The following is a 13797-nucleotide window of genomic DNA, read 5'->3' on the forward strand; positions in this document are numbered from 1 at the left end:
GAGCACAACATTGAAGAAAGCCAGGTTTTGTTACAACCATCATTGAGTACCACCTTTACAAGAGGGATTCTGAAGGATGGAAAGCGAAGTTTTTTATAGATGTTTAGGGCCACAAGGAGAGAAATCCTAGCTATCTGATTTGCTAGCCTCTGGGCAGATCCTTGTCAATATATTTGGCATTCTGTTATTAGGCAAAATGGAGCGCAGGAGGGCAGGAGGGCAGCAGAGCTTAGGGAAGTCCACTGATGAAGGAGATGGAATGTTGAGGTGATCAGCTGATAGAAGATGGAAGGTTGGGGTTTCTCTATGTTGCAATTCCCTTATAAAGCTGCCCTTGGGCTGAGGTGAGGAGCTTCTATTGTTTGGTTTAGATGGCATTGCACAGGGCTTTCTCTATAGAGGCAAGAAGGGTCAGTTTGGGTCTGATACATAGCATTAAATAAAGTGATGGAGTACGTTTAACTCTACTCCTGTCTAAAAGGCAGAGAGAGAAAAGGGTATATAGCTTCTGTTTGTTAGACTTATTTTGTCCATTAAACATAGTTACCTTGTATGGACTTTTGCAAAGTTGTAACCTATTAAATATGCAAAATAATTCCACCACAATTTCATTAGAAATTAATTTTGTGCTTTTGCTTCCATTAAACTCTGCAGCAGCATGAATACCAACATACAATCAAACTCACCTAGCATTCAATTTTTCTGAATCAAAAATCCACCTACATGCAATGGAAAAGATGTTAACCACTGAATGTCATCTAGAAACAATGGCACTTGAATTTAAGGAAAAATTGTGTTTGAAATACTGACATGAAAAAGCTTGCAGTGGCAAAAAAAATGTAACAAAGAATAAAAGGAAGTTACACTGTTTTTTTAAAAATTGAAAAGAAAATTGTGGAAAGCCCATTAGTCTATCCAAATATAATCAGTTACAAATTTTCTAGATTAAAAAAAAAGACAAATATAATTAGCTCAAAATGCATTCCTACTGCATGAACAGTATAGAGTAATAGTTTTACTCATTTACACATACTTAAGATTCCATGTGGCATAAGAACTATTTCAATATTATAGGACTGTTATATACAGATAATATATAGCAATTAAATACTTGTGTGCCTGAATATTTCTGTTTACAATAAGGCACACTAAGCGTACAAATAAAAATGGCTTTAGGTGTATTATATACTGCATTGGTAACATTTAGAGGGAATATCAAACTAAAATTATTTGATGCGTTGTCTGCATTCAGTATAATAACAAAAATGAATTAGTGCCAAACAAAAAAATGAGTGTATAAGCTTTTTGTCTAATGCAGCCAGGAAGAAAAAATATTTCTTTCTGTTCTCAATTGCCACATACAGGCAACATATTGATAAAAGGCTTGATAAGTGTCTTGCTCAGATAAGAATTTCTCATACAGTACTGGCATAAATCAACAGACGAGACATTCTGGTGACTGAGAAACAGGTAAGTGAGCATATACAGAAGCCTTGTATACAGTCACATACAATAGCTTTTATCATAATGAAAATTAATATTAAATGCATGAGGCATTTAATATTAATTTTGCTTCTACTGTAGAGCCTTTGGACATATTAGGTACAATGGAAGCACAGAAATTCTTGAACATCTGGGCATGTTCTCTTTTAGAGTGGTCACGTGCTTTCTAAAGTTGCATTTCTTTGTGGAAGAGTTTAAAGCACCAGGATTGACGGCAAGTTTTAATAGGCTCAAAAAGCATTCTCCCTGGCAAACTATCTTCCTAGCTGTAATTCATGTTCATATTTTTGTTACACTTTATAAGGATTGCTTAAATTTTTAAAAACTTGTTAAAATAAATGCCAAAAAACATAGGAAAAATGAAACAATTGCTAATACAGGTAGTCCTTGATGTACAACTTCATTTAGTGACCGTTCAAAGTTATGATACTGAAAAATGTGACTATGACATTTTTCAGAGTTACGACTTTTGCAGCATCCTGATGATCATGTAATCAAAATTCAAATGCCTGGCAACTGGTTCATATTTATGACCATTGCTGTGTCCCGGGGTCACATGATCTCATTTAGCGACCTTCTGATAAGCAAAGTCAATGAGGAAGCCAGATTCACTGAACAACTGGGTTACTAATTTATCAACTGCAGTGATTCATTTAACAACTGTGGCAGGAAAGGACGTAAAATGGGGCAAAACTCACTTAACAAATGTCTCCCTTAACAACAGAAACTTTAGGCTCAATTGTGGCCATATGTTGAGGACTACCTGTATTATTTAACTTGTACATTCGCCAGCTCCTGGGGTAATTCAGATTCAGGGCGGGCAGGATTTTTGGTTTTAGGGAAGATGTAGACTATTCATGCAGTCTGAACTCTGTCTGCAGTCCTGTACTTCCTTCCTTTATAAAGCACACTTGAAAATTACTGCCTTCAATTCTCAGTTGTTATTATAAAACAAGCACAAAACTTGAGTGTCTTGGAAAGAGCTTATCTTTGTCCTGCTGTTTAAGATGAGAAGGAAAGGGGAGACTAAGAAAAAGAATAGTATCACAACCTCCATTAGGCTCTGTCTCCATCTGCTGCTTGCTTCAGCACTGCCCATCACAATCTCTAACAGACTATCTCTAAGGGAAGGAGAGCCTTTATAGACAAAAAAGAAAATATTGTCCACTCCTGTTATGGCTATCAAGTGATAAAAGTAATAAAACATTACCAAAAACAATTCCATTTTCTTCAATTAAGAATAACAGAATCATTTTGTGAACCAAGTATTCTTTTCCAAGTAAAGGGAGGAATAGAATAGAATAGAATAGAATAGAATTCAATTTTTTATTGGCCAAGTGTGATTGGACACACAAGGAATTTGTCTTGGTGCATATGCTCTCAGTGTACATAAAAGAAAAGATACATAAAAGAAAAGATTTAAGTAACTTAAAGCAGGACCAAAAAGGGTGGTGAGAGCACAGACTCAAAAGGAAGAATATTGTTTCAAAATAACCTTCCCAAGCTTTGTATGTCAGATTGTACCTTCCAGTATTTCCATGTGGCCCAACTTATAGAATAAGACTTCCATTAAAATAATCAAAAGATCACTGTAAAATAAAACTTCGTTTCAGAAATATTTTCTGATTTGAGATACAGAATATATAGTTCTGTTAGGGTATCTGCCTTATCGGCTGAATTGATGGAAGCAATATAAAAATATTCTCATAAGCCTACAGACAATAACTGTTTGAAAGAAACTTTATGTCTTATAAAAACCTTCATCAAAATACTTGGAGTTAATGCTGAGTAGCAGCGATAAACAATTCTCTAATGCCCATTATAACTCACCCACCAGACTTCGGCTGAATTATTGTAATAGCCATGGGATAAATTTATTTAGCTTTATTTAGGAAATAACAATTGACTATAAATTACCTAATATGTAGAATGAATAGAATAGAATAGAATTTTATTGGCCAAGTGTGATTGGACACACAAGGAATTTGTCTTGGTGCATATGCTCTCAGTGTACATAAAAGAAAAGATACGTTCATCAAGGTACAACATTTACAACACAATTGATGGTCAATATATCAATATAAATCATAAGGATTGCCAGCAACAAGTTATAGTCATACAGTCATAAGTGGAAAGAGACTGGTGATGGGAACTATGAAACGATTAATAGTAGTGCAGATTCAGTAAATAGTCTGACAGTGTTGATGGAATTATTTGTTTAGCAGAGTGATGGCCTTCGGGAAAAACTGTTCTTGTGTCTAGTTGTTCTGGTGTGCAGTGCTCTATAGCGTCGTTTTGAGGGTAGGAGTTGAAACAGTTTATGTCCAGGATGCGAGTGATCTGCAAATATTTTCACGGCCCTTCTTGATTCGTGCAGTATACAGGTCCTCAATGGAAGGCAGGTTGGTAGCAATTATTTTTCCTGCAGTTCTAATTATCCTCTGAAGTCTGTGTTTTTCTTGTTGGGTTGCAGAACCGAACCAGACAGTTAGAGGTGCAAATGACAGACTCAATAATTCCTCTGTAGAATTGGATCAGCAGCTCCTTGGGCAGTTTGAGCTTACTGAGTTGGCGCAGAAAGAACATTCTTTGTTGTCCTTTTTTAATGATGTTTTTGATGTTAGCTGTCCATTTGAGATCTTGCGATATGATAGAACCTAGAAATTTGAAGGTTTCTATTGTTGATACTGTGTTGTCAAGTATTGTGAGAGGTGGAAGTATGGAAGGGTTTCTCCTAAAGTCTTCCACCATTTCTACGGTTTTGAGTGTGTTCAGTTCCAGATTGTTTTGGTTGCACCACAAGGCTAGTCGTTCGACCTCTCATCTATATGCGGATTCGTCATTGTCTCGAATGAGACCAATCACTGTTGTGTCATCTGCGAACTTCAGTAGCTTAACAGATGGATCATTGGAGATGCAGTCATTGGTATACAGAGAGAAGAGAAGTGGGGAGAGCACACAGCCTTGGGGGGGCCCTGTACTAATTGTACAGGTATTTGATGTGATCTTGCTTAGCTTCACCTGCTGCTTCCTGTTTGTTAGGAAGCTTGTGATCCACTTACAAGTCTGTTCCAGTACCTGTAGCTGGTTTAGCTTAGTTAGAAGAATGTCTGGAATGATGGTATTGAATGCTGAACTAAAGTCTACAAAAAGGACCCTTGAATAGGTCTTTGGAGACTCAAGATGTTGTAGGATGTAGTGCATATTAACAGCATCATCTGTTGATCTATTTGCTCGATATGCAAATTGCAAGGGGTCTAACAGCGGATCCGTGATGGTTTTCAGGTAGGAAAGCACTAGCCTTTCAAAGGTTTTCATGACTACAGATGTTAAAGCAACTGGTCTGTAGTCATTCAGTTCCTTGATGGTGGGCTTCTTCGGCACTGGGATGATGGTAGAGCATTTGAAGCAAGAAGGAACATAACACATCTCTAGTGATTTATTGAAAATATGGGTGAAGATGGGGGCCAATTGGTCAGCACAGACTTTTAAGCAAGAAGGAGTTATCTTGTCTGGGCCTGGAGCTTTTCCTGGCTTTTGTCTGTGAAATAGGTCCTGCACTTCCTTTTCTGTGATCACTAGGGGTTGTGAACCCAATGAAATGGGGTCAGTTGTAGGAGGCTTGGCTGTTGTTGGTGTGTCTGAGATGGGGGTTGTGGAGATAGGTGGCTGTAGTTTCCTTTCAAACCTGCAGTAAAACTCATTCAGGTCATCCGCCAGTTGTTGATTACCTTCAGCCTGGGAAGGAGGTTTGCCATAGCCGGTGATATTTTAAGAGTTTTCCACATGTTTGCTGGTTCATTTGCTGAAAACTGATTCTTTAGCTTTTCAGAGTAGCTTCTTTTTGCTGCTCTTATCTCCCTTGTTAGTGCATTTCTGGCCTGATTGTACAGCATTTTATCACCTTTTCTGTAGGCTTCCTCTTTGGAATGTCGTAGCTGCTTAAGTTTAGGTGTAAACCAAGGTTTGTTGTTACTGTGTATTCGCAAGTTCCTTGTAGGTACACATAGGTCTTCACAGAAGCTGACATATGATGTTACAGTATCTGTGAGTTCATCCAGGTCTGCAGAGGTATCTTTAAAATATTCCAATCAGTGCAGTCAAAACATGCCTGTAGCTTTAATTCTGATTCCTCCGTCCAGGTTTTCACTGATTTAATTATTGGTTTTATGGCTTTAAGTCTTTGCCTGTAAGCAGGTACAAGGTGAATCATGCAATGATCAGAGTGTCCTACAGCTGCACGTGGTAAAGACCGATAGGCATCTTTTAGTGTTGTGTAGCAATGGTCTAGAGTATTCTTGCCTCTGGTGGGACAATTGACATGCTGAAAGTATTTTGGTAGCTCTTTCCTTAAGTTTGCCTTGTTTAGATCTCCCAAAACAATGGCCAGTGAATCAGGGTGTTTGGCTTCAGCCTCCATGATTTGGTCAGCTAGAGTTCGTAATGCCTTGTTTACACAGGCTTGTGGTGGGACATAAACAGCAATTAGAAGAAATGAGGAAAATTCACGAGGTGAATAGTAAGGTTTGCAGTTGATAATTAGAGTCTCTAAATTGTTGACACAGAATTGACAATTGAACAGTCCAATGTATAAATAGATATCCCCCATGACTGTTAACGATGATTCCTTCCCTTCCTTCCCTCGCTCCCCTCCCCTTCCTCCCATTCCCTCATTTCTGGGACTCATTTCGAATTTTTTTACCCTTCTCATGTCATTAATAATATAAATGAGCATGAGAAGCAGGCAGATGTGAAGATGTAGTCCCACCACCTTGACAGATAGTCTATCATGACAAAGTCTGCTGTCTCTGATCACAGTTTGCCTGCAGTGTTAATTGGTACAGCAAGCCTGACGAGACAAGGGCACTCACGACTGGATTATTTCTTTTTAATACTGTGCAACAACGCATGCAGTTCTCATATTGGATAATTTAATTCAAAGCCTTTAGTTTTGCCATTTGAGAAGTCATTTTATTTAACATCCTTTTTTTCTGAACAAGATTAAGCTCAAGCAGCATTGTGTTTTTTGTTAACACAGCAGAGTCAAACACATGTCAACTAATGTAATAGCTTTGGCTGTTGTTTCTTGTTTTATATTAGTTAAAAATAAAGTACAGTAGAGGACAAATTTGATCTTTTCTGATGATTTAAAAGAGGTCACAATTGCATACCACTTTAAAATAACAGCATGGCTCATGGAAGAAAATAGTAGTGCACACTGAAAATCAGTGGCCTTCCAAATTAGACCATTAATCGGTTTTTAGCACAGTGCCATTCTTCATACTTTGCAAAACTATCAGGAAGTAGCATCAAACTGAATTATTCCATATTTACCAGTTATCATCCACTCAGGGTCAATATTCATGAGCTGTTCACCTTGCCCAGGTTTCAAACCAACCTGAGTATCAGATTTCAATGTTCTTAAGCTACAGAGTGGTGCAGGCTGAAAATTGTTCAAGGCTTGATGGAATGGCACTGTGAATTCCCACTTTCGATCACCTGTTAACTTTCTATAGTTCAAATCACCTTTGAAAATAATTAAGCTTGATTTCTGTAATTCAGTGTATAAATCTGGAGCAATCTGAGCCATACTAGAAAATTCATGTGGCAAAGTCCAGAACGTGTGATCATGATAAATCCAAACACCATTTTTCAGATAGCCCTCCCAGGAGACACCACATCTAGCCATCCATTTATGATTAGCTGCCTTCATCTGTCCAATTGTCCAATCCAGGTCACGTTTTGTAGTATCTGACACATACCATGGAATATTTTTTCCATGAAAATTAATTTCAGTAACCAATTCTGAGGATATCAAAAAATCAGCCAAAACAAGATCAGTAATAAGTTCAAAGCCAGCATTATCCAGGACTATGTCAAGTCTAGTTGGTGTTTTGTTTTTCTTTTTGTTTATAAGCAGTGACCAAAGTTTTTCCATGTGATCCACCAAGATGAATTTTTTAAATTCTTCCACAGATTGTAATGGGTCAGACTTCTGAGAATTATCTGCCCCGGCTGAAATGGATAGATCACACTTATTGCCCCATAATGAAACCTAAAAAAAGAAAAAGATAGCTTGTTAATTTTTGGTAAATAGACAATTCGTTGATCTGCTAAACTTAATCCAATAGCCTGCCAAAGCAAACTGCATTTCTTGCAAAGAAGGGGGAAATGATATACTGTACAGCTTCCTCCCAAATCTCTGAAAAATAATTGAACCAGTGTGGTCCAAAACAAAATCAAAACATTTCCATTCTAGTCCCGAGACACGCTTTACATATCCCTAGCTCTCAGTCATTATTCTGAACAGTTGGGATATTTGTTACTTTGGCTAAAACAAACTTTTTAAAATTCTGATAGTATGTATAGTTTTGCAGCAGTTCTTGGAACTGGAAACATGGTATTGCTGTTTTCAAAATATGGAAATATAAACAAGCATCAGTTTTACCTGAATTAGGTTACAAAATTCCTCTTTCAAACGTTTTTCATCTAAGCCATCTGTATTTTTCAACATCTCTTGGAGACAAGAACATAAAACAATCATGGCTTGCTGAGATTCAAAAAAAGCATGATTCTTTTCTTCTTTAAATACATCAAAGTTGCCGATGGGTGGACTAAACAAAGGATGTTCTTTAGATTAGTTTCTGATATAATTAGCATCTAAAACACACATATATATTAAAATTTTTTTCTTTCAGACTGTATATTACATTGAACATCCTATTAACTACTTTTGACTAAATGAATCTTGTTAGAAATGCACAGCATGAGATTATATTAACATGTTCAATTATACCTAGTATTATTTTTCAATAACAATACATACTGGGAGCATATATTATTTTGTTCCATGTTTGACAAAAGATCTTTCATTTGATCATAATAAGGTTGAAATGGGTACGGACATACATCTTTTTAACTTAAACAAGTTAAAATCGTTTTAATTCTCCCCACTTCTTAATGTTGCTGCTGTTCCTTATCGGTTTTCATCGGCTAAAATAAAGGAATGCTTAAATAAAAGATATATTTCTCAAAAAGGCATATATAAACTCATGTTACTCTATTGATCAACCATTGTATCTAACATAGAAGAGAACATGGAACAGGGCTACCTAGCATCTTTGCATGAGTGAATAAGCAAGAGAGAAAATTCATTATTATTTCTATTTTAACTTGAACTACCAAACAGAATTACTTTACATGCAATCCTGAATGATATTGCAGTTTTGAACAGGTTAATTTTATGACAAAGTCCTTCTCTAGTTAAGTCTCAATGAATGGTGAGTTTGAATCCATGCTCAAGGTCACCATGATAGGATGTGGTTTTAATGGAACTCGGAGGCTCACTTTAGACAAGAGTGAAACCACATCAAATTTGCTTAATTTTACCAGTTTGTACAAATCAAAGAGAGTACTTCAATATTTGTAGCAAGCCATTACTAAGATTAATGATATTTATTAGTCCCCTGTATTTAATACAACCCTGAATGATCTCAAAATCTAAAACAAGTTGAACCCAGTTAATACTGGAATTTTAGGGCTGTTCTCTGGAATGGAAAATCAAGATAGCCTTCGGGGAAAAAGGCAAGCGCTTTTTGAAGTGTGGCTGAGGGAATTGCATGGATCAAGCTTGACTTGAGGGTAATTTTTATGTATCTTTTTCCTCAAATATTTAAACAAAAACAGACAAGATCATACAAGCTTACCTCTGAATAACAGCTTCATGAATTCTACGAAACATGTAACACTCTGTATACAACCAAGGAGATTGAAACCAGCTTGGTGGTTCATTTGATACATTTTTATGATATTCTAAGTACTGGTTCCACAGAGGGGTATCAGGGAGATTATCATTCAATGCAATCAGCGGCTTGTCTGTCTGCAACTCATTCCGCAACTTGGAAAGATAGCCTATAGCTTTCTTTTCTGCTTCAATGCCTTTCTAAAATAAAGTGAAAATGTTTCTAATTCAAGTGTTTACGCTTACTAAATTTACACTGTAATAAAATATATTTAATAATATGTTTTAAGCATATTGAAAATATTGGTATTGAGACTCAAAAATATCCAGACCCAAAGCTCAGTATGGCAACCATTTTAGTGACCATAATGAATTAAACTAATAACCAAATGAGTATTTGTGTTATGCTGAACATGGAAGCAAGTGAATAAATATGGCCTCAAGAGGAAAATAAAAGTGTGATAGATTTTAAAAGAGGGGTCTTTATTCTTAATGTTTACATAAACTGAAAGACTAGAGCAGTGGCAAACAATAAGACAATGATAAATTAAAATGTATCTTTCATGAATCATCAGTTTGTGCTGGTGGTAGGTTTGAACATCCCAATGATGCTATGAGATAGAGTATTGAAAATATCCATACTCAAAATGCTCATCCACAACAGGCAGGTCATATTTAAGGGATTAGATTAAACACAATTCATTGAAGAAGGAAATCCAACACATTCTAGTATTTTGCCAAATGGTCATTTACAATCAGGGCAATGCCAGCATAATACTGACAGTTGACCACAATTGAGCCCAAAATTTCTGTTGCTAAGTGAGACATTTGTTAAATGAGTTTTGCCCCATTTTATTACTTTTCTTGCCCCAGTTATTATGTAAATCACTGCAGCTTCCCCATTGACTTTTGTTTGTCAGGTTACAAAAGATGATTACATGACTCTGGGACACTACATGTGAGTCAGTTGCCAAGCATCTGAATTTTGATCATGTGACCATGGGGATGCTGCAATGGTCATAAGTGTGAAAAATGGTCATAAGTCATTTTTTTTCAGTACTGTTTTAACTTTGAACAGTTACTAAAAATGAACAGTTGTAAGTTGAGGACTACCTCTACTCAGATACAGTCCCAAAAATTGATAAAATAATCTTGAGTTCAATGCAAGTTAATTGTTGTTATAGTGATCCAGTCAGAAATGCAGAGGAAGTATTAGGTTACTGAAATACTAAAATTTAAGTACAGTATTATTTGGAATTAAATGAAAAATTGGTTCTAGCATATGAAACAAAGCGGGAGAAATCAACATGTGTTTTAAGAAGATAAATCACAAATATTTATCACAAATATCTTCTTCCAATAATCTAAAAGATGGTGGTACATATCAATGTCACTGAATGGATTACACCAATGTAAACTATATACTCTGAAAGTAAAGTTGAAGATGCTACATTCAATCAGCAAAAACAAGACTTAGTGCTGGATTTAATACTTAGAATGCCTGAAGATATCTTTAATGTAAGATCATTAAAGATGAAGCGAACAACACTATCTCAAAATGTAAAAAGATGAAATGGCTGTGTGCTATTTTACTGAAAATAATAAAAGGAAGTGAAATGCTGAATACTTAAGATTCTATATATCTTCTTGAAGGGAAAAAAAGGGTGCAAAAGCCAGCCTGCTATTCTACTCTGAAGAGAAGGGACAGATTACGTCCAGGGAAAGCCAACCCAGTGCAGACATAGAAAAAAATTGAAGGGGTAACAGACTTGACCTTCCTACACTCAAAACCGTACAATGAAGATCATAATAGCCATGAAATAAAAACTTATTTACTGCTTGGAAGAAAAACTATGACAGAGCTAGACAAAATATGGAAGACATCAGATTTAGGACCCAGTCAGGTGAGAAAGCACGCCCAAGGTCTGAGGGGACCCAGTGGGATGGGAAGCGGAGTACAGGGTGTCTTGTGTGGAGGAGTTTTCTGGTAGGCCTGAGGCATGCCATATGTGAATTGGGGAGATGCTACAGTTTGGCCATGGGCCTGCACTAGACCTCTCAGGGCCTCCCCCAGCCAAGACACTCTGTGCTCCGCTTAACTACCAAAACAGGGAGAGCAGTGATTGGTATCATTAAGCAAGGGGTTGCAGGCCACTATTGGGAACCCTTGTGCTGTTCAACATATATATAACTGATCTGGATAGATGAGGGATTAGAAAATAGGATTATCACATTTGCAAATGACAGAGATGGAGGATAGCAAACACCCACATAAAAGTTCACCAAGCCTCAAGAGGATCGTCAAGCTGAGTGACTGACCAAAAATCAGCCTCTGGTGACCTCTTGAAGATGCTGCAATACTGGATATCTGTCAGATAGGTTGGACTAAATTATTTCAAAGATTCCTTCCAACCTTTACATACTTCAATAGTTTATAAAGTGCTGATCATTGAGCTAGAAAGAATTCTTGGATATATGGTATGTAATCTAATGAGAATCTTGTATATGAAGGAATGACTAAAATAAATGGGAGCTAAACATCTTTCCTAGGAAAAGAGGCATCTGAATCTTTTTTTTTTAATTTGGAAAAGCTGGCATGGGGCATAACCCAGTAAGATAATTTATTTTAATTTATATTTCCTACTTCTAAATTATTATTCTAAAATAATAGCACTGTTCACCATTCACTGTAAGAAAAACATTTTCCTCTTCCAATGATATTAGCATTCAGATTCATTTAAATTAATTAGCAACCATTACAGATCATAAAAGGCACTTACCTGTTCATGCACAATGGCCTACTATAAGATTCTAAGAGTTGATTAGTTTAGAAAACTTTAAAAGATTTGAAACATAAATGAGATGATGCTCAGCAAGACAAAGGTTGGCTAATGCAGTATACATCTTTATCATTTGAAACAGGAAAACTATTATGCAGAACTAAATATAGAAAGCAGTAAGCAAAGCCAACATTTGTATTCATACAAGAACAAAACAGAAAGGGTCAAGTTTCTTACTTCTCCATGTTCTTCAAAGAACTCATGTTTATGTCGATGTAAAGTATCAATAACACGAGTCAGGATAAGAGGCAGCCTGTCTTTAATGGTATTATATGCAAAAGATCTATAAAAAAAACAATATTTCAGGCTTGTAAATAGCTTGAACATTATCAAATATTCAACATGAATTAGAATGTGAATTTTATTTTTAAAGTTTGGGCCCCTGAAAAGCTTGAAATTAGTGTACAATTTAAGTCTATCCAATTATTCAGAGTCTCAGAGCCTTCCAGCTTTAAAAATAAGGGTGCCTCATAAAGCTGGAGGGCTCTGATACTATGAACTAATTGTTTAGACTTAAATTATATACTAATTTTAGGCCCATCAAGGGTCCAAACATTCAAAATAAAAAATTAACTACCCTATTTTTTAAATGTGCTTGTTATACACTATATATCTTGTTCAGTCTGAACAGATCATATACATGTCTCTGCAATTTTCTCAGCAAGCTTTTCAGAGAGAGTGATTTTCCCAAAGCCGCTCAGTTCGTTTTGCGCCTATGATAGGACTGTAAGTCACACTGTTTCTAGCCCTGCACATTACACCAAAGCAATTCTTGGGAATGAACTGGCTGACTGGAATAATGAAATTCCTGATACATTTTCAATAAATACAAATATAAAATTGGGAACAAGCCCAAGCTGTTATCTATCAGGGTGGCATTTTTATAATTTATGCAAAAAAGCAATAGTGACATTTGCTTAATTTTAACACCAGTAATTTAATGATCATAAGCACAGCTGATTAATTTATACGTGGCCACTTTTAAATTAAGGCAGATATTTTTGTAGCATTGGCCCAAATGGCTGGGTTTCGTTTATGGTTTTAGTGGCTCGTGCAAACTCACAAGAATTGAACACTGAGCACACCATAGTTCAATTAAGCATGGGTAAGTTAAGCCATGTCACCAGAATCTAGACGAAAATAGCAATAAGCAAACTGGGGCAGTCTTCCGCAACCTGATGCCTTCCCAATTGCTTTGGGATTGCAATTCCCCCCCAAAATCCTGAGAGCTTTCGCAATTCAAACAAGCAGCCCCAAAGCAGAGCAGGAAAGAGGATTTCCAGAAACACTCGGGAAGAAACTCCTCGTGTTGTGACACGCCACAATTTCAACCTTCTCAATCCCAACGCTTTATTCCGGCCCACCCCCTTCCTCCCGTTTCCAAGCTACAAGGAGCCGGCGAGGGAAAGAAACGCACCCCTTGATCTTGCCCGTAAGAGAAGCCGGTAACCCCACCAACTGCGGCGTCGCCATTTTAATCATTATGACCTCAGCCCCGCCGACTGCGGCTGCGCAACTTCCGAGACAACTCTCCTTCCTATTGGCGGGTTGGCTTGGTGCGTTTATTGGTCAAAAAGGCGAGGCACGGGAAGGCTGCGGGCGAGTCGGGGCGGGAAGAGGAAGCCAGGCAGAAAGCCACGTGAGGTCACCTGACAGCGAGGCGCGAGCTTTTCTTCCGCGCTCTTAGGTGGCGGGGTGGGGGGAGTTGAGAGG

The 13797-nt window shown here is 37.1% G+C and overlaps 1 protein-coding gene across 1 annotated transcript; it reads right to left on the reverse strand.

Annotated features, from left to right (window-relative positions):
- Positions 1 to 5753: 5753 nt before the first annotated feature.
- Positions 5754 to 13620, reverse strand: ARMT1 (acidic residue methyltransferase 1). Its single transcript, XM_058169470.1, has 5 exons — positions 13502 to 13620; positions 12262 to 12367; positions 9210 to 9445; positions 7952 to 8117; positions 5754 to 7558 (listed from the first exon to the last, which is right to left on the reverse strand). Exons 1-5 carry the CDS (start codon positions 13564 to 13566, stop codon positions 6800 to 6802), a joined length of 1332 nt encoding a protein of 443 aa, XP_058025453.1. The 5' UTR covers positions 13567 to 13620; the 3' UTR covers positions 5754 to 6799.
- Between the last annotated feature and the right edge of the window lie 177 nt (positions 13621 to 13797).

This window comes from Ahaetulla prasina, chromosome 1, assembly GCF_028640845.1.
Source record: "Ahaetulla prasina isolate Xishuangbanna chromosome 1, ASM2864084v1, whole genome shotgun sequence".
Taxonomy (NCBI): Eukaryota; Metazoa; Chordata; class Lepidosauria; order Squamata; family Colubridae; genus Ahaetulla; species Ahaetulla prasina.